The 22,759-nt window shown below is 59.6% G+C and overlaps 1 protein-coding gene across 3 annotated transcripts in view; it reads right to left on the bottom strand.

Annotated features, from left to right (window-relative positions):
• Positions 1 to 77: 77 nt before the first annotated feature.
• The window catches only part of TUBGCP2 (tubulin gamma complex associated protein 2), a 32,543-nt gene continuing 9,861 nt past the window's right edge, over positions 78 to 22,759 (bottom strand). For 2 of the 3 annotated variants that reach the window (XM_030804921.1, XM_030804936.1), the window contains exons 5-18: positions 22,107 to 22,266; positions 17,749 to 17,956; positions 17,225 to 17,424; positions 16,697 to 16,886; positions 15,090 to 15,235; positions 14,190 to 14,370; positions 9,326 to 9,506; positions 6,696 to 6,868; positions 6,329 to 6,457; positions 4,860 to 4,980; positions 4,082 to 4,225; positions 3,196 to 3,315; positions 2,215 to 2,378; positions 78 to 1,360 (exon numbers count right to left, since the gene is read on the bottom strand). In XM_030804921.1, the coding sequence (XP_030660781.1) occupies positions 1,225 to 1,360; positions 2,215 to 2,378; positions 3,196 to 3,315; positions 4,082 to 4,225; positions 4,860 to 4,980; positions 6,329 to 6,457; positions 6,696 to 6,868; positions 9,326 to 9,506; positions 14,190 to 14,370; positions 15,090 to 15,235; positions 16,697 to 16,886; positions 17,225 to 17,424; positions 17,749 to 17,956; positions 22,107 to 22,266 (2,253 nt within the window). In that variant the 3' untranslated portion in view covers positions 78 to 1,224. The remainder of the gene's footprint in view (positions 1,361 to 2,214; positions 2,379 to 3,195; positions 3,316 to 4,081; positions 4,226 to 4,859; positions 4,981 to 6,328; positions 6,458 to 6,695; positions 6,869 to 9,325; positions 9,507 to 14,189; positions 14,371 to 15,089; positions 15,236 to 16,696; positions 16,887 to 17,224; positions 17,425 to 17,748; positions 17,957 to 22,106; positions 22,267 to 22,759) is intronic. The other variant, XM_030804929.1, reaches the window with a different exon arrangement.

Genomic DNA, 22,759 nt, shown 5'->3' with positions numbered 1-22,759 from the left:
CAGGCAGGAAAGCTAGCAGGCTCCTCTCTGCTCACAGGTCCGGTATTTGCACAACACTGAGACTGTGACAACTTGGGTTGCTGATAAATGTGTTTACTCACAGGCCAGACCTGCACAGGCTGCAGACAAGGAGGAAGCAGTTTGTGGCTGGAGAGTTGGACACCCCCACACCCCCGCTCTGCGGTGCTCTCAGCGAGGCAGCCCCGGGTGAGAGCCGCCCACACCCTTCCCCACAGGATCCTGTTCTAGCTATCCTTCCTCCCAACCTCGCCTCCAGGGCCCTTCCTCACTGCCCAAGGGGGCCAAGGTGCTGAGAGCTAAAGGTGACAACAGTACACATGCAGGTCAGCAGGAAGGGGCAGCTTGGCCAGAATGTAGCCAGAGCAGACCAACCTGGCCGGGGCAGCCCTGAGGCTCCCAGGACCCTGTCACACTGGGGATGGCTGTGCTGCCCACTGTAGCCCTGGAGGTGGGAAGACAGAGGGCAGATGATCGCCCGAGGGGACTGGGTAGGGTGTCAGTCTGCTGAGTAACTTCTACGTAACAAGGCGATACCGGATAGGGCGGGGTGGGGGTTCCAGCCAGCAGCAGAGCCTGCCCCTCGACCACTCTTCAGTGGGTGCGTCCCACGGAGGGGGAGGTGTGGGCTCCCAGGGTGCCTGAGGGCCCTGTCTGTGGCCTCCGGCCCCGGACCAGTTGGAGCAGCAGCAGGAGGGGCGTGGAGTCGGGTGAGTCATCAGGAGAAGGAACGGGGCTGCCTCTGGGCCCTGAGCAAACCCGACGCCCGACGCCCGGTGGGTTTCCGCAATTCCCTGACCATTTCCAGAGGCTTGTCCCGGTTCCAACAGACCTCAGGGAGCCCGGCCCCAGCTCACCTGGAAGGATGTGGACACCAGGCCTGGATCTTACCCCGCATACATCTTTGCTTGCTGCTGGCTTAAACACCATGTATTTCCACTTTGAGGCCAAAAACACCCAAAAAGGTGATAGTGTAATTTTAAAAAGCAAACAGATTAGCGAATCCAGGGAGACATCCACCCTGTCTGGGCAGCTTCTATAAAACGAAACCCAGCGCCTTGAGAAACAAAATGAGCTGAGTTGATCATTCCTGCTTTATATTTAAACTGCAAAGACAGAACATACAGCATTCGATTTGAAAATTCTGGACCCATGTGCGCCAGTCCCTGCTGACCCCATACCCTTCCTTCCTGTTGCAGCCAGGGCTCACTGTGCAGTGACTGCGACCCTGGGTGCAGGAACCGGGGGCCCCCGCAGGACAGGCACTTGGGGGACGGCCTTCTGGCTCCTCTCTGCAGACAGGCGCTCCAGGCGCTCCGTGTAGAAACCATTGAAGTCAAGCCTATGAGGAAGGACAGTGGAGCTGGGGCGCACACCCCTTCTGCGGGTGCATGCTGGGCAGCAGGGGTGTGGAAGGACGGCGGAGCTGGGGTGCACACCCCTTCTGCGGGTGCGTCCTGAGCAGCCCTGCTCCTGCCATGGAGAAGTGTTCAGCTACAGAGACCATAAGAGGCCCTGCAGGGTGAAGGTGAGGCACACCCCTAACGTTTCCACAGGAAGGTTTTCAGTCCTGTTCAGTCCTGCTCAAAGGCACAAACACAGGTTTCTTCTCTCCTGGCCCCAGAAAGTTGGGGCTCCTGTCACCCCAGCAGGGCCTGAGGTGTCAGGGACTTGGAGAACCAAGCAGTGGTTCTCAATGCAGGGTGGCCTCAGAAACCCCTGCTCAGAAAATCAGAACATTTGTGGGGGGCACAGGGCACAGGGTGGTCCAAAAGCACAAATAGGCACCTTCCCAAGGACAGCACCCCCAAGGGCACCACCCCTTCCAGGCTGGCAGCTTGGCCACCTGGCCCTTTCCCCCAGGCTAGGTGTTAGTGCAGCATGAGGGAAGCTGATCCAGGCCTGACCAGCCCCACAGGACACACACAGCCGCAGGGTGCCAAAGGGGCAGCCCAGTTGTACAGAATGTCACACCCCAGGGAGAGCCGGGCTAGCCTGACTTCAGGGAGTGGCACACGACCAGCACGAGCACCAGGACACAGCCCTGCCCCACCTTCTGAAGGAGGCGACACCAGGGGGACCAGGGGAGGCTGCAGGGGAGATGGGGCCTGGATGCCGGGGCAGGCGCTGGGCTGGGGCAGGTGCTAGGCTGGGCTGGGGCAGGTGCTGGGCTGAGCCGGGGTGGCGCCCACCCACCTGGAGATGACGCTGGCCATGCCGTGCTCACAGTCACTGGTGCTATAGATACTCAGCCGGGCCAGGAGGTCCAGCAGGTGGGCTGAGAAGTTCTTGTCAAACTTGTTGATGGTGGCCTCGAAGCCGGACACCAGCTGCGCAGCGTCCGCATGCTCAGCCAGGTGCTGGAAAGAAAGCCGGGGCGCGTTTGCCATGCCCACCCCCACCGCAGGCCTTCCTGGCTCCACTGTTCCCAGCGGGCCGGTGTCTTTTCCCTTCCTCTTTTCTTAAATAGAAAACATGGGTTCCATGATGTTTTCAGGGGATTCAAGGTAAAAAGGACGTCAAAAAACATTCCTGAGAACACAGCACTCAGAGAAACACTCCAGGCCTCGTGGGATGAGGTGGTCAAGCCTCAGACCCCACAGGGCTGTGCCTCGAGCTCTCCTCCTTTGGGGTCACATCTACGAGCAAAGCACAAGCTTTCCCAGCCGCTTCTCAGCAAGGAGGTTGGGGCGCCTCTGTGTCCCTCACCTGCGGCCCCCACATGCTTCCAAACCCAACTCCTCTCTGCCAGCTCCAGCTCCAGCGTGTGAACACGGAACTGCCCACCCCACCACGCCACCCCGGAGCTGGTGACGCAGGGCCGTGCCTCCGAGGACATGCGGCCTGTCGGTGCCTGCTGAGAGCCTGACAGTTCTAACTCAGGACCGCGCTCAGCAGGGACAGCGGGTGTGGCCCCGCCCTCACCCGGACGCCCTGCACGACGCTCGCTCTGAAGATCTGTGGGGTTCCCTTGAGCCCGACTGGCTGAAGTGGGACCAGAGAGCTGAGAAGATTGTGAGAGGCTGTGCTTGGAAGCTAATTTTAAGTCTTTTCTTCAATCCGAAGGGAGATGGAAACAAAAGAGGGGAGGTTTGTTCTCCCTGCGTCAGGACGCTCAGGCTGCCGCCCCAGCCAGGGGGAAGCGTCTCTCTCTGGCCAACCCTGGAGGCCACGCACCTTCCTGGTGAGCTCCTTCCGGGCCCGCTCCTCAGCCCCTGCGGGCAGCCCTGGGACGGCGCCATGCTCCAGCGTCTGCCCGCCCAGCTCGCCGTCTAATTTCATGCTCTGGGTAAATTTCTAGGGGGTGGAGAGTCACAAGGAAATGCTTGTCTTAGTTAAAACCACAACGCTTTGCAGAAAAAACAAGTCCTGCAGGTACGTCACCCTCCGCACCTCTGTTGCAGCCTGCGGCTGGAGGAACACACGAGCATCTCTGAGGCTGCAGGGGAAATGACTTATCTCTGCCGACAGAACTCCCGGGTCTGCCTTCCACGGTGACCAACTGATTTTCCTGAGAACATTTTTTGGTGTTTCCCTATTTGGGAGCCCGAAGTGGCTCTGACGTGTCAGCAATGGCTCGCAGTGCCCGTGCCCTCCTCCACCTCCCCACTCGCCCTCCTCCGGACCCTCCCCATGGCACTGCCTGGAGAGCCTGATTCTCAGACCCCTGCTTCTGCCACTAGATGCTCAGGTTCTGCACCATTGCCAGTCAGCAGCTGCTTGTGACTAGTGCCTGCAGGTCCTTAATGGAATCAAATAACTCAAGTGCTGAGGAAAAGAGCACGCAAGGGCCATGAGCAAAGGCCCCGGACAGAGACTAGCACCACAGAGGCAGAGGGATGGTTCGGGAGGAACACAGCCCTGCCCATGCTGCCAGGGCAGGGGCTCCAGGAGGGAACCACCCGGCCAGGAAGACCAGGAGTTCTGGAAACACTCAGATCCCAGCGGCTCCTCCACAAACACGAGGGCAGGAAAAGGTGAGCAGGCTGCGTGCGGCCACGCTCGGGACACGGTCTGCCCACCCACGCCTGCCCACCCGATGGTGCTACCCACACCCGCGCACCTGCATGCAGTTGGTGAACATGACGCACACGGACATGAGCTTGGAGAAGACCTTAAGCAGCTCGGGGTTGGTGAGCATGCAGTCCTTCAGGCAGGTGTCCAGGAAGCCCGTGTGGTGGCCAAGGACGTCATCAATGTTGGAGGCCTGCGGGGAACAGGCCAAGCCCCTTCTCAGAAAGACGTGGCCGAAAGATGGGCCCTGCGTGCGCATGTGCTCAGTTCTGGCTTTGCGCATTCCTGTTTACACACTTCTACCTCTTAAATGGGCCTTGGGCTTTTAGGGGAAAACTTCCAAACACCACTAAAAAAATGATGGGCACACCCCGAAGGGGTTTCAGTTCTTAAGGCAGAAGACAGGAAGGGAGGCTGCAGCTGCTTCTGGAATTTGGTACTAACAGATTCTGCCTTCAGGCCCCTCAGCCTCAGATGCGCAATGTAGGAGGGACAACCTGGGGGGCAATGACGGCTCAGAGTCCCCAGAGGACGGCAGGCAGCAAGGGGTCCTGTGTGTGGCCAGCAATGTGGGTGAAGCCCCACCCTGGGGGATCCCTGCCTCTCCCCTCGCCCTGCCTCTCCCCTCGCCCTGCCTCTCCCCTCTCCCCTCGCCCTGCCTCTCCTGCACTCCGTCTCTCCCCTCTCCCTGCCTCTCCCCTCGCCCCGCCTCTCCCCTCGCCCGGCCTCTCCTGCACTCCCTGCCTCTCCTGCACTCCGTCTCCCTCACATTAATTATGAGAGGAAACTGGCTTTCAAACGTTATGATCTGTGGATCTAAAACTCACGGATTTCAGGTTTTTCTCCAGGATGTGCCAGGTTGGTTCCATCACTTCGAACATCATGTAGTATTGAATATTCTGGACAAAGTTTAGCATTCGCTGCCGCAGAGTGAAAGCCCCAGCAAACCTGAGTGATACAGAGGACGGAGGACAGTCATGGACGACGCGGCCCCGACGGCACCCACTGAGTGACACGGAGAATGGAGGACAGTCATGGAGGACGCGGCCCGAAAGGCGCCCACTGAGTGACATTTTGGATGGAGAACAGTCATGGAGGGTGTTCTCTGGACGTGGCTATTTCCTCTGCAGAGCAGGCGCCCCTCCCAGCACACCACTCACGGCCGCCGCTCCTGCGTCTGCCCAGCACAAGCTGTCACCGTCTACCAATCTGTGCCCTGCAGGGACACCCCCAGCCAGCCGGACAGTGGAGACTGGGATGCGGACTCCTTGGTGGACGGACCCCTCGGAGCCCCAGGAGCCCATGCCAGGAAGGTGCCACACAGCAGATGCATATTTGTGCTTCATCACCGAGATGAGTTCTTTTTCTTCTAATTTATTTTTTTTCCCCGAGACAGGGTCTTGCTGTCACTCAGGCTGCAGTGCAGTGGCACGATCTTGGCTCACTGCAGCCTTGACCTCCTGGGCTCAAGCAACCCTCCCACCTTAGCCTCCTGAGTCGCTGAACTACAGGCATTCCCGGCTAATTAAAATAATTTTCTTTTTTTTTTTTTAAGAGATGAGCTCTTGTTACATTGTCCAGGCGGGTCTCGAACTTGTGGGCTCAAGCAGTCCTCCCACCTCGGCTTCCCAAAGTGCTGAGATTACAGGCATGAGCCACCGCACCCGACTGGACAAATTCTTAAGAAGCTCTGCCATCGACCCCTTTTTTCAACACCCTAGAGCCACAGACCGGCTGCAAAGCACCTCTGGTCCCAGCAAGATGTGGCTGCCCGCTCTCGGGAAGAGCTCGTGTCCTGCACACCGACCTGGGCAGTCTCCATGCCCAGGCAGTCTCCATGCCCGTGCAGTCACCACAAGGCTCCAGAGAGGGCTGAGGGACAGAGCCAGCATCCCCTATGGGGTGGACGGCAGTGCTACGCAGCCCCAAGACAGGAAAATGAAGCATTATGGATCTAAAGCCACCAACGTGCACTTCCAGATGACACTTCCAGAAGCCTAGAAAGCTGTCTACCAGGAGGGCACGCGGGGGGCGCTGCACCACTGGGCGGAGGGCAGCGAGTGCTGCTTCAGGAGGGCACACGGGGGGCGGGGGAAGAACGCACCACTGGGCGGAGGGCAGCGAGTGCTGCTTCAGGAGGGCACACGGGGGGCGGAGGAAGAACGCACCACTGGGCGGAGGGCAGCGAGTGCTGCTTCAGGAGGGCACACGGGGGGCAGGGGAAGAACGCACCACTGGGCGGAGGGCAGCGAGTGCTGCTTCAGGAGGGCACACGGGGGGCGGAGGAAGAACGCACCACTGGGCGGAGGGCAGCGAGTGCTGCTTGGCAGTTTTGTTGCTGATCCAGATGCTGCAGAGCTGCCGCTCCACGTGCTTGCAGTAGAACATGTGCCTGAAGAGCATCTGGTAGCGAGTGAGGGCTTTCCTGCAAGAGAGGCGGCACCTCAGGCAGGCCTCCGTGACCGGCGGCGTCGTGGACATGGCATCTGTGCTCCACAGTCTGCACGGTGGCCCCCGGACAGCCCGTGAATCCCCCGGACACTGAAGGCCAGGGAGAGCCGCCTTGGGTCCTCTGTGGGACGAGGTGGCTGCTGCATGGCACGGTTCTCGCTTCTGCCAAACCTGAGTGAAGATTTAGCAATGCCCGAGCAGCCGACCCGCACCTGTTGATGATGAGCGAAAGGGGCCACTTGACGATGTAGTCGAAGGAGAAGGCCTCCAGGCCGCTCAGCGTCAGCTCCGTGGGGTCGGCGTGGGCCATCGCCTTCTCCTGCTTCGTCTCGATGGCCAGAACGCGCAAGAGCTGAGTGATGAGGTCATGGGGCATCAGGTCGATCTTGGAGGGAAGGAAATGAAACAGAACATCCCGTTTTAAGGAAAAGACCCGAAGTCCCGCCCTGACCGCCATCCACGCTCACAGACCCAGTGCTGACGTAAGGTTCCCTACATTCCGATTCTAAACATCAGAGGCTTTTTGAAAACCCAAACATCTACTGATAAATCAAATTGAAAACTGAACCACTTCCCGTCAGAATAAAACAAGAAAAATTCAGATGAATTACTTTGTAAATACCCACTGCTGCCGTGGGTGGTATAAGGGAAAAACCGCTAGGGACGGTGAAAGAAACGTGATTCCTTAGGATGGAAACCTTTGTACCATGATAAGCACCAGGCCCAGGTTGAAAAATAAAGCGTATTTGATGAGGGACATAATAGTTATTACAGGCAAGTACTACTGTCCTCACATTAATCATTCAAGTATTTGCTAAGTTCCAACCACCCATGACAGAGTTCCTATAAAACCATCGCACAATGACAGGACAGAAAATGAAGGGCAGAGCGTAAAGCAAGAAGAAACAAGCAGCGGACAGACGAAATCATGACTGTCACGAACGCAGAAATGAGCCCCTGACGTCACTTCTCCATCGAGTAGCCAAGATGGGAGCTTTTGCAGGTGTGCAGACAGCAGCGTCCTGAGACTGGACTCCATCAACTCCAGCAAGGTCAGCCTAGTCATACAAGGGCCAGGTATTCTGACCCAACAATTTCACTACCAGAAATTTTTCCTACGAAAATATTCCTGCTTCTAACAAGAGACCCCAAAATACCTGAATCAAGAATAGACAGAATGACAAGGAGAAAAGCAGTTCTTCAGTGACAGGGAGACTCGGTGCCCTACTTCTAACCATGGAGAGAACCGCCGGACAGATCAGTGAGGAAAGACAGGGCCTCAGGACCCACCTGCAGAACACCACCCCAACAGCACCGAGGGCGCGCCCTCCTCCCGCGCGCACGGAACACTCTCCAGGATGGATGTGGGGCCACTCCACAAATCAATACATTTCACAAAACTGAAATCACAAAAAGTCTGTTCTCTAACAAGGAGATAAAGTTAGAAACAAGCAACAGAAGGAAAACCAGAAACTTCACAAACGTGGAAGTTAAACATAAACCACCCACGGCTCCAACAAGAAATCAGAGGGAATCAGAAACACCTCCAGACAAACAGAAATGACGACGCTGGAGGATCAGCGAAGGCCGCGCGCGGAGGGATGTTTACAGCTGTAAACTAACTTTGCAAATTAAGAAACTAGAAAAAAGAAGACCACGCTGAACCCCTAAGCAGCAGACAAGAGTAGCAAAGATGACAGAAGAGAGAAACAAAACAGAAAAATACAGTCAACAAACCCAAGAGTTGGTGCTTTGAAAAGATCAATGAAATTGACAAATTTCTAGCTACATCAGCTAAGAAAAGACAAAGAAGATTCAAATTACTAAAATCAGAAAAAGAAGGGATATAACTACTAATCTTACAGAAATAAAAAGCAGATACTAGAACCCCATGAACTGTGCACCAGACAAGATGCGAGACGGACGGCCGACCAAGAGGAAAGGGACCGAGCAGACCTGTGGCCAGCAAAGGGCCAAGTCCCCCTCAAAAGTCTCCGACAAAGACAAGCCCAGGGCCCAAGAGCTCCCGGCAAACCCTGCCAAACATCCAAAGAATCAACACCCTTCTGGGGAGGTGCAGGCAGAAGGATCGCTTGAGCCCAGGGGTTCAACCAGCCTGGGCAACATAGTGAGACCCCCGTCTCTGTTAAAAATAAAAAGTAAAAAACAGATAAAATATATATTTACTTTAAAAAACGGCTGGGCACGATGGCTCATGCCTGTAATCCCAGCACTTTGGGAGGCCAAGGTGGGTGGATCACCTGAGGTCAGGAGTTCAAGACCAGCCTGGGAAACATGGTGAAACTCCATCTCTACTAAAAATACAAAAATTAGCCGGGCGTGGTGGTGCACACCTGTAATCCCAGCTACTCGGGAGGCTGAGGCAGGAGCATCACTTGAACCCGGGAGGTGGAGGCTGCAGTGAGCCGAGATTGCGCCACTGCACTCCAGCCTGGGTGACAAGAGCGAAACTCCGTCTCAAAAAAAAAAAAAAACAACAGCAAAAAGGCAAAAACAAAAAGAATTAACACCACTCCTGAAACCCTTTCGAGAAACAAGTGGAGGGACACGTCCAAACTCATTCCACGAGGCCAGCACAACCTGAAAGCCAGGCCGGACGAGGGCAATGCAGGAAAACCCGAGACCCGCGCCCCTCGCGAGCACAGGCGCAAAGACCCCGATCCCGGCAAGTCGGTCCCCGCAGCCGAGAGTGAAGGAAACAGACCCTGCGGTCGCCTCACCGGGGCGGGGCGTGGGGGACAGGGCTGGCCTCTGCTGTGCTCTCCTCCCAGCCCCTCCAAGGCCCCTGCCACAGGGGGCAGCCCCCGGCGCCCCCGCCCACCTTGAGGTCATCCTTGAAGGGGTCAGTGTTGGCCGTGCTCATGCGCAGCGCCAGCTCCAGCAGCGCCTCCAAACGCGGGGGCGTGATGTCCTCCACCGGCTTCCGGAGCTCCTCCTCCGCGAGGTCCATGAAGTGCACGAAGAAGTCGCCCTGGTCCATGAGGAAGTAGCGCTTGATGGACCTGCGCCAGGGAACAGACGTGACCAGGTGCCCACCCGCAGGTGCCCGCCACAGCCATCACCCGAAAACACACTACAACAGGCTAAGCGCTTGGCTCTCAGGCAGGGGCTGTGTGACCACCACGCAGGCTGTGGCAGGAGGAGCCGAGAAGGGGCTGGTGGGCCCTGGGCAAGGAGGGGAGCTGGGGTCCCTGGACAAGGTGACCCAGGGCCTACACCACCCACTGTGAGTGCCAGGTCCTTAAGCTAGAGACCATCCAGCAGTGCCCATTTTCAAAAAGACAAGTCAGAGCTGTCAGAAGAAACCCAGCGATCTCAGCCCCACGTCCCACAGCCTCCGGTTTCGGAGGGAGGCGAGGGCGGGCGGCCGCGGGAGGGGGGGGGGGGGGGGGGGGGGGGGGGGGGGCAGGGACAGGGCACGGAATCACCTGCTGCGGTTTCAGAGGAGGGGAGGGCGAGGCCGCCCGCAGAGGGACAGGGCACGGAATCACCTGCTGCGGTTTCAGAGGGAGGCGAGCGCCGCACAGGGACAGGGCAGGGGGCGGCGGGGGGGGGGGGGGGCGGAATCACCTGGCGGAGGGGAGGCGAGCGCCCGCACAGGGACAGGGCACGGAATCACCTGCTGCGGTTTCAGAGGGAGGCGAGCGCCCGCCAGGGACGGGACGGATCACCTGCTGCGGTTCAGAGGGGGCGGCGCGCAGGGGACAGGGCGGAATACCTGCGGGTTTCAGAGGGAGGCGAGGCCGCCCGCACGAGGGGAACAGGGCACGGAATCACCTGCTGCGGTGTCAGAGGGAGGCGAGCGCCCGCAGAGGGACAGGGCACGGCATCACCTGCTGCGGTTCAGAGGGAGGCGAGCGCCGCACAGGGACAGGGCATGGAATCACCTGCTGCGGTGGAGGGAGGCGGGGGGAGGGCGGGCGGGGGGGGGGGGGGGCCGGGGGGGGGGGGGGGGGGGGGGGGGGGCGGGGAGGGGGGGGGGGGGGGGGCGGGTTCAGAGGGAGGCGAGCGCCCGGCCAGAGGGACAGGGCACGGACATCACCTGCTGCGGTTTCAGAGGGAGCAGGCCGCAGAGGGACAGGGCACGAATCACCTGCTGCGGTTTCAGAGGGAGGCGAGGCGAGCGGATCACCTGCTGCGGAGAGGGAGGCGAGGGCGGGGGACAGGGCACGGAATCACGCTGGGGGGGGGGGGGGGGCGGGGGGGGGGGAGGGGGGGGGGGCGGATCACCTGCTGCGGTTTCAGAGGGAGGCGAGCGCCCGCAGAGGGACAGGGCACGGAATCACCTGCTGCGGTGTCAGAGGGAGGCCGAGCGCCCGCGAGGGCAGGGACGGACACCCGCTGCGGTGCAGCGCAGAGGCGACGGCCGCCCCCAGGGAGGGCAGGGCGAAGCGGGCGAGGGAGGGCCGGCACCTGCTGCGGTGTCAGAGGGAGGCGAGCGCCCGGCAGAGGGGACAGGGCACGGAATCACCTGCTGCGGTTTCAGGGAGGGAGGGCGAGGGGGCCGGCACCTGCTGCGGTGTCAGAGGGAGGCGAGCGCCGCACAGGGACAGGGCACGGAATCACCTGCTGCGGTTCAGAGGGAGGCGAGCGCTCCGCGACCCGCAGAGGGACAGGGCACGGAATCACCTGCTGCGGTGTCAGAGGGAGGCGAGCGCCCGCACAGGGACAGGGCACGGAATCACCTGCTGCGGTTTCAGAGGGAGGCGAGCGCCCGCAGAGGGACAGGGCACGGAATCACCTGCTGCGGTTTCAGAGGGAGGCGAGCGCCCGCAGAGGGACAGGGCACGGAATCACCTGCTGCGGTGTCAGAGGGAGGCGAGCGCCCGCAGAGGGACAGGGCACGGAATCACCTGCTGCGGTTTCAGAGGGAGGCGAGCGCCCGCAGAGGGACAGGGCACGGAATCACCTGCTGCGGTGTCAGAGGGAGGCGAGCGCCCGCACAGGGACAGGGCACGGCATCACCTGCTGCGGTTTCAGAGGGAGGCGAGCGCCCGCAGAGGGACAGGGCACAGAATCACCTGCTGCGGTTTCAGAGGGAGGCGAGCGCCCGCAGAGGGAACAGGGCACGGAATCACCTGCTGCGGTGTCAGAGGGAGGCGACGGCGCACGGCGGCTACCGGCCTGACGGTGTTCAGAGGGAGGCCGGCGGCCCCCGGGCAGAGGGAGGGAGGCGGCCCGGCACAGGGACAGGGCACGGGCATCACCTGCTGCCGGTTTCAGAGCAGGACGCAAGAGGGACAGGGCAGGGGAGGCAGAGGGACAGGCCGAATCACCTGCTGCGGGAGGGGGGGGGCGGGGGGACGGATCACTGCTGCGGTTTCAGAGGGAGGCGAGCGCCGCAGAGGGACAGGGCACGGATCACCTGCTGCGGGGGGGGGCGAGCGCGCAGAGGGCAGGGCACGGAACACCTGCTGCGGTGCAGAGGGAGGCGGCGCCGCACAGGGACAGGGCACGGAATCACCTGCTGCGGTGTCAGAGGGAGGCGAGCGCCGCAGAGGGACAGGGCACGGAATACTGCTGCGGTTCAGAGGGAGGCGAGCGCCCGCAGAGGGACAGGGCACGGAATCACCTGCTGCGGTGTCAGAGGGGGCGGGCCCGCAGAGGGACAGGGCACGGAATCACCTGCTGCGGTTTCAGAGGGAGGCGAGCGCCCGCAGAGGGACAGGGCACGGCATCACCTGCTGCGGTGTCAGAGGGAGGCGAGCGCCCGCACGAGGGGACATGGGGGGGGGGGGGGCAGGGGAGGGGGATCACCTGCTGGGGGGGGGGGGGGGGGGGGGGGGGGGGGGGGGGGGGGGGGGGGGGGGGGGGGGGGGGGGGGGGGGGGGGGGGGGGGGGGGGGGGGGGGGGGGGGGGGGGGGGGGGGGGGGGGGGGGGGGGGGGGGGGGGGGCACGGATCACCTGCTGCGGTGTCAGAGGGAGGCGAGCGCCCGCAGAGGGACAGGGCACGGAATCACTGCTGCGGTTTCGGAGGGAGGCGAACGCCCACACAGGGACAGGGCACGGAATCACCTGCTGCGGTGTCAGAGGGAGGCGAGCGCCCGCACAGGGCAGGGCACGGAATCACCTGCTGCGGTTTCAGAGGGAGGGCGAGAGGGCACGGACACCTCTGCGGTGTCAGAGGGAGGCGAGCGCCTGCAGAGGGACAGGGCACGGAATCACCTGCTGCGGTGTCAGAGGGAGGCGAGCGCCCGCAGAGGGAAGGGCCGGATCACTGCGCGGTGTCAGAGGGAGGCGAGCGCCCGCAGAGGGACAGGGCACGGAATCACCTGCTGCGGTTTCAGAGGGAGGCGAGCGCCCGCGAGGGACGGGCACGGAATCACCTGCTGCGGGTCAGGGGGGCGAGCGCCCGCAGAGGGACGGGCAGGATCACTGCTGCGGTTCAGAGGGAGGCGAGCGCCCGCAGAGGGACAGGGCCGGCTCACTGCTGCGGTGTCAGAGGGAGGCGAGCGCCGCAGGAAGGGCGGCATCCTGCTGCGGTTTCAGAGGGAGGCGAGTGCCGAGGGCACCGGAATCACCTGCTGCGGTTTCAGAGGGAGGCGAGCGCCCGCAGAGGGACAGGGCACGGATCACCTGCTGCGGGTCAGGGAGGCGAGCGCCCGCACAGGGACAGGGCACGGAATCACCTGCTGCGGTTTCAGAGGGAGGCGAGCGGCGGGCACGGCGGGGCAGAGGGGGGGCAGGGAGGGCGGATCACTGCGCGGTGTCAGGGAGGGAGCGGCGGGACGGCGGCCGCGCGGGGGGGAGGCGAGGGACAGGGCACGGAATCACTGCTGCGGTTCGAGGGAGGCGAGCGCCCGCACAGGGACAGGGCACGGCGTGCGAGGGAGGCGAGCGCCGCAGGGCAGGGCACGACACCTGCTGCGGTGTCAGAGGGGGGGGGGGGGGGGGGGGGGGGGGGGGGGGGGGGGGGGGGGGGTTCAGAGGGAGGCGAGCGCCCGCACAGGGACAGGGCACGGCATCACCTGCTGCGGTGTCAGAGGGAGGCGAGCGCCGCACAGGGACAGGGCACGGAATCCTGCGCGGTTCGAGGGAGGCGAGCGCCCGCAGAGGGACAGGGCACGGAATCACCTGCTGCGGTTTCAGAGGGAGGCGAGCGCCCGCAGAGGGACAGGGCACGGAATCACCTGCTGCGGTGTCAGAGGGAGCGCCCGCACAGGGACAGGGCACGGAATCACTGCTGCGGTCAGGGAGGCAGGCCGCACAGGGCACTGCCTGCCCGCCGGTCCTGTCGGTGTCAGGGAGGCGAGCGCCCGCACAGGGACAGGGCACGGCATCACCTGCTGCGGTGTCAGAGGGAGGCGAGCGCCCGCACAGGGACAGGGCACGGAATCACCTGCTGCGGTTCAGAGGGAGGCGAGCGCCCGCAGGGGACAGGGCCGGATCACTGCTGGGTGTCAGAGGGGGGGGGGGGGGGGGCACGGCGGCAGAGGGAGGGAGGGACAGGGCACGGATCACCTGCTGCGGTTTCAGAGGGAGGCGAGCGCCCGCACAGGGACAGGGCACGGAATCACCTGCTGCGGTTTCAGAGGGAGGCGAGCGCCCGCAGAGGGACAGGGCACGGAATCACCTGCTGCGGTGTCGGAGGGAGGCGAGCGCCCGCACAGGGACAGGGCACGGCATCACCTGCTGCGGTTTCAGAGGGAGGCGAGCGCCCGCACAGGGACAGGGCACGGAATCACCTGAGGTGAGCCACCAGCTCCTTTTCCTCCATCAGGAAGTCCAGCAGCACCTTGCTGGCGTAGTTAAATGCCTTCTCGATCTGCTCCACGTATGCCCGCTCTTTTAACGTGTAGATGATCTCTTTAGCCACCGGGCAGGTGACGTCATGGCCACACTCTCTGACCACATTTAGATATTTTCCTGAAAACAGATAGAAATTCAAAATTTTATTCTCCACACGGTCGATCTCAGGCCCCAGCTGTCTTTGTCTACACAGGAGGCAGTGGAATGGAAACTGGGCTGCATGAGGCGGCTCCACACCCTTGCTCCTTCCCGGTAAATCACGGTCAGCAGCTACAGACTGAGCTGGTGGTGGCAGGGCTCTGCTGTGGCTCTGCACATCTGGAATTTTCTAACCAAGGGCACAGAAATAATTTCGAACAGGCATTATGAGAACCGGATGGCTAATCTCTTCCTAACCCTTTCGTGACGGCGCCGATGTGCCGAGTCCAAGTCCCCGCACCACTGCCCCGGGTCCAGGTCAGGCCCTAACCTGTGTGGTCACAGATGGGGGACACTGCCGGCCGGCAGGCGTGTGTCTTTGCTGGTTTTTCCTGTCATGCTAATGGAGTTGTAGAAATCAGAAAGAGAAACAGAGAAGGCACCTGTGAGAGAGCCTAGCTGGGTCAGGGACAAACCAAGTCCTGGCGACGGAAACCTGATGGAACCTGGCAACAGAGACCATCAGCGCCGTGGCCCAGCCCATGGGCCAGTCCTGACCTCGGCCCCGCATTCACAGACACCCGGGCTCAGGCGCCCACAGGGTGAGGCGCAGGCTCCCGGCGGGAGGGCCTGGGCTGCAGGAGACTCTCCAGGCAGAGCTGTGCTGCGGCCCGCACGTCCCCCCGTGTGCGCCGCACCTGTGCTGAGGATCTTGTCCGCCATTTTCTGCAGGAAGGACGGGATCTGCTGCTGGACGATGGTGTACCGCTGGTCCCAGTACTTGTCGTTGTAATCCTCCTGGATCCTCTCCTTCCGCAGCTCGTGCTCCTCAACCATAAACTCACTAAAACCACAGGGAGCGCTTCGGTCACAGGCAAAGCAAGGGCGCCTGTGAGGCAGGCGACACACTTCTCCAGGCTGGCAGCGCGGAGGGACATTAACAGAGGCCAGCACACTTCCAAGTAACGTTCCACAAGGGCCAAGCCACATCTACCAGTTACTTCTCAACTGTGGGCTAAAACGAACCTGGGGGCCGAGCACGGTGGCTCATGCCTGTAACCCCAGCACTTTGGGAAGCTGAGGTGGGCGGATCAGGAAGTCAAGAGATCAAGACCATCCTGGCCAACATAGTGAAACCCTGTCTCTACTAAAATACAAAAAATCAGCTGGGCGTGGTGGCATGCACCTGTAGTCCCAGCTACTTGGGAGGTTGAGGCAGGGGAATCGCTTGAACCTGGGAGGTGGAGGTTGCAGCGAGCCGAGATCGTGCCACTGGACTCCAGCCTGGCAACGGAGCGAGACTCCGCCTCAAAAAAAAAAAAGAAAACCAACAAACCTACAAACCTCACTCTGGAACAGAGTATTTAACCTGGGCTCAGGGAGAATGTAGGGTCCGCAGAGCTAGGTGGGAAACTGACTTGTTTTTATCTGCACCCGCCTCTTTTTGGAATTTAGCATTTCCTTCCATGATGAGCCCAGGCAACAAAATGATGCTTGTGTGGGGTGCGTGGGGCCTGACACCCAAAATGATGCTCGTGTGGGGTAGGCGGGGCCCTGACACCCAAAATGATGCTCGTGTGGGGTGCGTGGGGCCCTGACACCCAAAATGATGCTCGTGTGGGGTAGGCAGGGCCCTGACACCCAAAATGTTGTTCGTGCGGGGTGCGTGGGGCCCTGACACCCAAAATGATGCTGTGGGGTGCGTGGGCCTGACACCCAAATGATGCTTGTGTGGGGTGCTGGGGCCCTGACACCCAAAATGATGCTCGTGTGGGGTGCGTGGGGCCAACACTGACAGAAACCAGACATCTCCACGTCGTCATCTGAACAACCTCAAACATCATTTACGCACTTCAAATGTGAAGGTGCTTTCTTTAAAGGTGCCCGTTAAACCAGATTTTATTTGGTCCATTAGTAAAGAAATAATATTTCCACATCACAAATGTATCTTTTGAAAATATTTCAACAACGGTATCTTGACATAATAGACATAATACAATTCTTTGGGAACTAACATATTTTTATGCATTTAAATATATCTCACTGAAGGGAAGCCAACAGACCCCACCAGATCAGGAAATCCAAGCACCAAAGAGGTTGAAGGACTTAATTGGAGGCAATTTAATGTCCTGCACACAAAAGAATAAGGCCATAAGCAGCTGGGCTATTCCTGCCCTGAGCCACATGGGCAGCAGGCGGACATCTGCCCGATGTGTGCCTTCCTGAGACCACGAGCAAAGGAAGGCCAGAGCCCCCACAGAGGGCAGCACAGGCCCTCCATGTCCCGTGTCCCGGGGAGCCCTACCTGTACGGGTCGTGGATGATGCCCCTGTAGATCCACTTCTCCAGAACCTCGAAGTAGGGAGCGCTGGCCGCCTTGGTCAGGTACAGGCATAGCTCCTGCGCCTGGCTGTCCCCTGTGTAGCTGAAGCTCCTGTCGTGGAGCAGGCTCAGCGTGGACCCCCCAAGACACTCGCCTTTGTCCACAGAGGTGGCTGCGGGGAGAAAGGAGGGCTCACAGCCGAGAAGGAAGCGCATGCCCAGCCTGCCAACAACACTGCTGGGGCCCCTCATGCTTCTCCAACCTTCTTCCTGGGACGGAGCTGCTTCTTTGGGATATGTATGAACTGTAAGGTTGTAGTTGCTGATTTAAGCTGACCAGTGAGAGCTTCCAGGGCTTTCCTCTTGCAAGTTAATAGCACATGGAACATGGGCTTTGGCTGCACGCCCCTGCCCTGGGCAGCTGCTCCACGGCCCCTGCAGTCTCTCCTCACATTGGGTGCTATGTTCAACACCTGCCACCCACTGCCCCCTGCCCCCGGCGGGCACACACCGAGGGAGGCCAGGATGTCCATGGTGCGCATGGCCGGCTGGATGTAGAACCAGAGCTTCTGCAGCGAAAGGAGGCCCTGCCTGTGCAGCTGCTCCAGCTGTGACACCAGAATCAGGTGCTCCTTCACCAGGGTGCGCATGGCGGCTGCCAGGGCGTGGTTCACCTGCCCGTACTCGAAGGAAGACTTCTCTTCAATGAACCTATGAGAAAAGCTGTCAGACTTCCTCAAAAAGGCAAGCTGCAGGCACATACAACGTCCGATATTCTGAGTCTCATCCCAAACAGGAAGCAAATGACTCACTGGAACCCCACATCCCAGAGGGGAATTTTTGCCCCTAGGAGGAGATGAGTAAGGACCCTGGATGGTGACTCACAGACCCTCCAAAACTGAGTCGGGCACGGAGTTGTCACCAAGGCGGGCACTCTCTTTAGAAGCGACGCAGATGTCCCCATGGTTATCAGGATGGGACCTAACCCCTCCCCCGCAACAGTGCAGGCCCCCAGGGACCACGCCCAGTGCCCACCTGGTCACGGTGGAGTAGCTGGCAGCCACCGGGAGGATCCTGTTCACCAGCTCCCTGATGGACAGGTCCAGGTTGGGGTCCACGAGGAAGGTCCGGCTCTGCCTCCCAGCCAGGGGCTGAGCAGTGACGTATCTCCCGTCCACGCCCACCAGCACGTACAGCAGGTCCTCCACCACGGCCGACTCCTGCGAGGCCAGGGGCAGCGTGCCTGCGGACACAGACAGCACTGTGGCTCCACGGCCCCCACTCCCACACCCCCACAGCCACGTGTCCTCATCTGAGGGTCAGTCTCACTCTTGCTCATCTTTGTTTATGGGTATAAAAGGTCAGCCACTGCACTTGGCTTTGACTGACCCCACTGGGGAGCCACAGGCTGAGTTCCAACCGCCGCAGGATGGGGCCGGCCTGGGAGGCGCGGTGGCTCATGTCAGGATCTCACCACACTGGGCTCCACAATGCTCAGATACGAGGCCGACATTTGAAAAGATGAAGTTAGGAGTTGAAAAGGCAACTCCAGCAGAAGCTGCACTTTCAACATTGGTAAGTACAACTTGGTAAGTCTGGGTTACTCTGGGACAAAAAACCTTGTCTTTAAAAAGCTATCACTTAAACGTAGAGAAACTCTGATAATTTCTATCCAGAGAGCATGAAACGGCTGCAGGACACACAGCTAAGTTTCCTCATGAGGACGGCCACGGGTCGTCACCCACCAAACCCCTCACGTCCCAGGACCAAGTTCTCAGTCCACGGCCTCAAGCGGGTCATGCCTGGGGGGCCGGGAGGAGCACCAGAGGAAAGCAGGATGTTGAAACTGTCCCCACGAGGGCCTGACAGGGCCCCGTGCCAGCAGATCACACCCAAACCAGGCCCTGGCAGCTCAGGAAGACTCCGTACAACACGCTTTCGGTTTACAAAATCATTGTGTCAGCCTCACACATCTGCTGGGAAGTGTCCTGTGACTGCAGGCCTCAGGACTCTGAGCGCAGCTGTAATCCGTCACCAACGCAAGCCCTTCAGCAAAAGCCTCAATCCTGATGCAGATCCACACTGTTCTTGTTTTTTTTTCCTTTTTTATTTTTGAGACAAATCTCGCTCTGTCACCCAGGCTGGAGTGCAGTGGTGCAATCTCAGCTCACTGCAGCCTTGAGCACCCAGGCTCAAGCGATCCTGCATCCTTAGCCTCCCTCAGAGCTGGGACCACAGGTGCGTGCCACCATTCCGGGCTAATTTTTAAATTTTTTGTAAAGGTAGGGTCTTGCCGTGTTGCCCAGGCTGGCAGATCTACACTTTTCAACTTCAAGTTCCGTTTCTTTCTATTACTCCAGTGGCCTCCTCAGGATGACCAATAAAACCGAGACCCTGATGTCTGCCATTCCTAAAGCAGTGGGTGTGGCTTGGCGTTTCAGGAACAGTGAGTGCATCTTCCAGGAACTGCCTCTGACTCTGCATCACTTACTTTCCACCATGTTGGCCTCATTCATCCACAGCCACGAAGCCTCGGCCAATGCCCTTGTGGAGAGAAGCTTCACAGTGGGGTGGGGGTGCAGTGGGGTGGGGGATAGTGTGGATCTGGCCACCTGACTGTGGAGGGACCTCAAGGGTTGCTTCAGGCCAGGTGCGGTGGCTCACACCTGTAATCCCATCACTTTAGGAGGCCAAGGTGGATAGATCGCTTGACTCCAAGAGTTCAAGACCAGCCTGGGCAACATGGCGAATCCCCGTCTCTACTAAAAATACAGAAATTAGCTGCATGTGATGGTGCGCGCCTGCAGTCCCAGCTACTCGGGAGACTGAGATGGGAGAATCACCTGAGATTGGGAGGTCGAGGCTGCAGTGAGCTGAGATTGTGCCACTGCACTCCAGCCTAGGCAACGAACTGAGACCCTGTCTCAAGAAAAAAAAAAAGTCAGTTGCTTCACCTCCCCAATATTCAACATCCTCAGCGTCACCTCAACACCTGCAACGTCGCCTGCAAATCACCACGTCCGAACGACCACCGACCACATGGCTCCTCCGTGCCGGTGTGGGGAAGAGGCAGGACGCAGGCAGAGAAACACCTTCACACGCTGCACAGGAGCGACGAGAGGGAGGGGCACCGCTGCAGCGGCGCTGGCCAGGTGGACGCCCACACGGTGTGGAGAGCGCGGCGGGCACGTGGAGTGCTGGCAGCCGCCTCGTGCTCACAAGGTCCTGCTGCTTTCCACGGCACCGTCCTCATCACACCACTCCACGGGTGTTTTCCAGAGGACACTGGCCCGAGATCACACAAGGTCCCCTGGTGTGGCACTGGTCAAATTGTGGGGTGAGGGGCTAGACAGGCCCCGGCATGAACACCATGGTGAGCTCCATTCTCAAGTCTGCACAGGCGGCACGAGGGGGCAGGGACAGTGTGGACAAACGGAGACAAGGCAGCCTCGATGCCGGAGGCACCCCGGGACCTGTGGCACGTGGCCACAGGGAGGGAGGGAGGTGGGGCGAGGCCACCCCTTTCCTGGGATGCTGAGTGTGCCGAGGACACCCGCACCCTGACCTGAGAGCCGGCTGCAGGGTTCACAGCCAAGTCTCACACACTTGCTGCCAATCACCACCACGCTCAGAGCTGCCCACGGCGCCGCGGCATTATTGGACAGTGCATTGCTCTTTTGTACAACCCCTTCCCTGAATGGGGAAACATGGGGGGAAAGCCTGAACACCCCCTCAGTGCTTCCTGCTCCAAAAAGCCGGCTCCACTGCTGGGATCCCAGGCACAGGGCCCCACGCTTCCTTCTCTGAAGCCTGCCTGGGCATCATCAGGAGCTCTCAGATGCCCACCGCCGCCCCGGCCGCCCGCTGAATACCCGCTAAGGGAGCAGCTCTCTCTCCCTAAGTCTTCACAGTTGGGTTTTCACAGTTGGATTATTACTGAAAACACACTGCACAAATCAGACTGTTTTCTTTGTTTTTTTTTGGAAACAGGGTCTCGCTCTGTTGCCCAGGCTGGAGTGCAGTGGCACGATCACAGGTAACTGCGGCCTCGACCTCTCAGGCTCAAGTGATCCTCCCACCTCAGCCTCCTGAGTAGCTGGGACTACAGGTGCACGCTACCACACTTGGCTAATTTTTATATTTTTTGTAGAGACTAGTTTCGTCCTGTTGCCCAGGCTGGTCTTGAATTCCTGGGCTCAAGTGATCCATCCACCTCACCCTCCCTAAGTGCTGGGATTACAGGTGTGAGCCACCGCACCCGGCCAAAGTAGACTGTTTTCTATACCTTTCATTAACTTACAGCAGGGTTTTCTATACTTCTCATTAACTTACAGCAGGGTTTTCTATACTTCTCATTAACTTACAGCAGGGTTCTATTTGCTTGGGGATGAGGAAAACAGGTGGATTTCACGTCACCATTCTCCAGGGTTTCTGGCAAAGGCAAGGGTTGGCCTCTTGGTGCCCACACCACAGAGCCGCGTGAGTAGTGGGGAAGCAGACCGCGCTCCACACTGCCTCTTGAGTTTGGACTAACAGGGATGGGGCAAAATAAGCAGGTACTCTCTGTCCTTAGTTTGTGAAATCTCATTTTTCAATCTAAAAATGTACTTGACTAGGCGTGGTGGCTCACACCTGTAATCCCAGCACTTTGGGAGGCCAAGGCGGGCAGATCACCAGAGGTCAGGAGTTTGAGACCTGTCTGGCGAACATGGCAAAACCCCGTCTCTACTAAAAATATAAAAAATAGCCGAGTGTAGTGGCACCTGCAGTCCCAGCTACTTGGGAGGCTGAGGCAGGAGAATCACTTGAACCTGGGAGGTGGAGGTTGCAGTGTGTCGAGATCGCGCCACTGCACTCCAGCCTGGGCGAGAGAGAGAGATTCCATCTCAAAAGAATTAAAAATAAATAAAAATGAAAATGTACCCATGAATTGTGACAGATGAACACATCCCGGGTCCCCAACAACGTCTTGAAATGGCTGTGTGGTCTCACCTGCATCTTGTTTACACGAACACTACGTAAGAGGCCTCTGGGAACACTGCCGTAACAGAATCTATGGGAGTTATGAATCGCTGTTCAGAAATACAATTCTGGTGCCTGCAGGTCTGCACCAGGGCACCAGGATGCTGGCTGGGGAGGGGCCTGCTGCAGGCTGCCCCACAGCTCTGGCAGAAGGGACAGGAGAAGAACCCTCAAGGACCCGGGTGAGCCACTCTCTGCTGCCACCCTGGGATGGGAATATGGAGGCGGCAGCCAGTCAGCACTGAGCCTCACAACCTGAGGAAGGGCAGGCCCGGGGGAAGGGCTGGGCCTGCAGAGTGTCCTGCCCAGAGGCCAGAAATAAACACATGACATACCTATCGGCAGAGCCCGGAAATCAACGTGTCACATACCTATCGGTAAAGCGGTGTCTGTGCTGATGCCAGCACCAATCAGGAAATCCCCGATCAGGGCAGGTCTCTCATACACCCACGCTGGGAAGATGGGGAGGTGCTGGCCTGAATTTCTTTTGTTCTGCTTGTCTCGAAGCATCTTTCTTTTAAGTTCCAGAGACTAGCAAGGACATTTTAAAAAACAAAATCAGAAAGATACACTTTAGCACAAACGCTCAACTTAAGACACGCATAGAAACTAGCATCTATGGCAAAGATGATTAGTCAATTCAACACCCACGAAGAGCCAACCACATACAAATGAAATGTGCCTCGACATCCCTGCCTGCCACAATGTGAGGGGCTGGGGAGAAAAGGGCAGACGGGGAGCCCTAGCCCCTCTTCTCAGGAGTCCAGGCCCAGCAAGGGCCCCCCTGGGAAAGCATGAGCACCAGCAGTGGGAACCACGGGAGAGGGTGCACCTAGGCACAGAGCTGCTGTTTCAAAGGAGGGCGCCCCATGAACAAGCTGAATTGCTTCTTCCTGGCAGTGACTAGGTCTGAACACCACTTGCTGGGTGAAGACAGGCTTCAGCAACAGACATGCATCCTCACCCTGCCGGAGAAGGGCCCCAGCGCGACAGGATGGCTCCTGACGTGGTCAGAGAGCCTGCC

This window comes from Nomascus leucogenys, chromosome 3 (genome assembly GCF_006542625.1).
Source record: "Nomascus leucogenys isolate Asia chromosome 3, Asia_NLE_v1, whole genome shotgun sequence".
Lineage (NCBI taxonomy): Eukaryota > Metazoa > Chordata > Mammalia > Primates > Hylobatidae > Nomascus > Nomascus leucogenys.
This window is presented reverse-complemented; position numbering and strand designations above follow the sequence as displayed.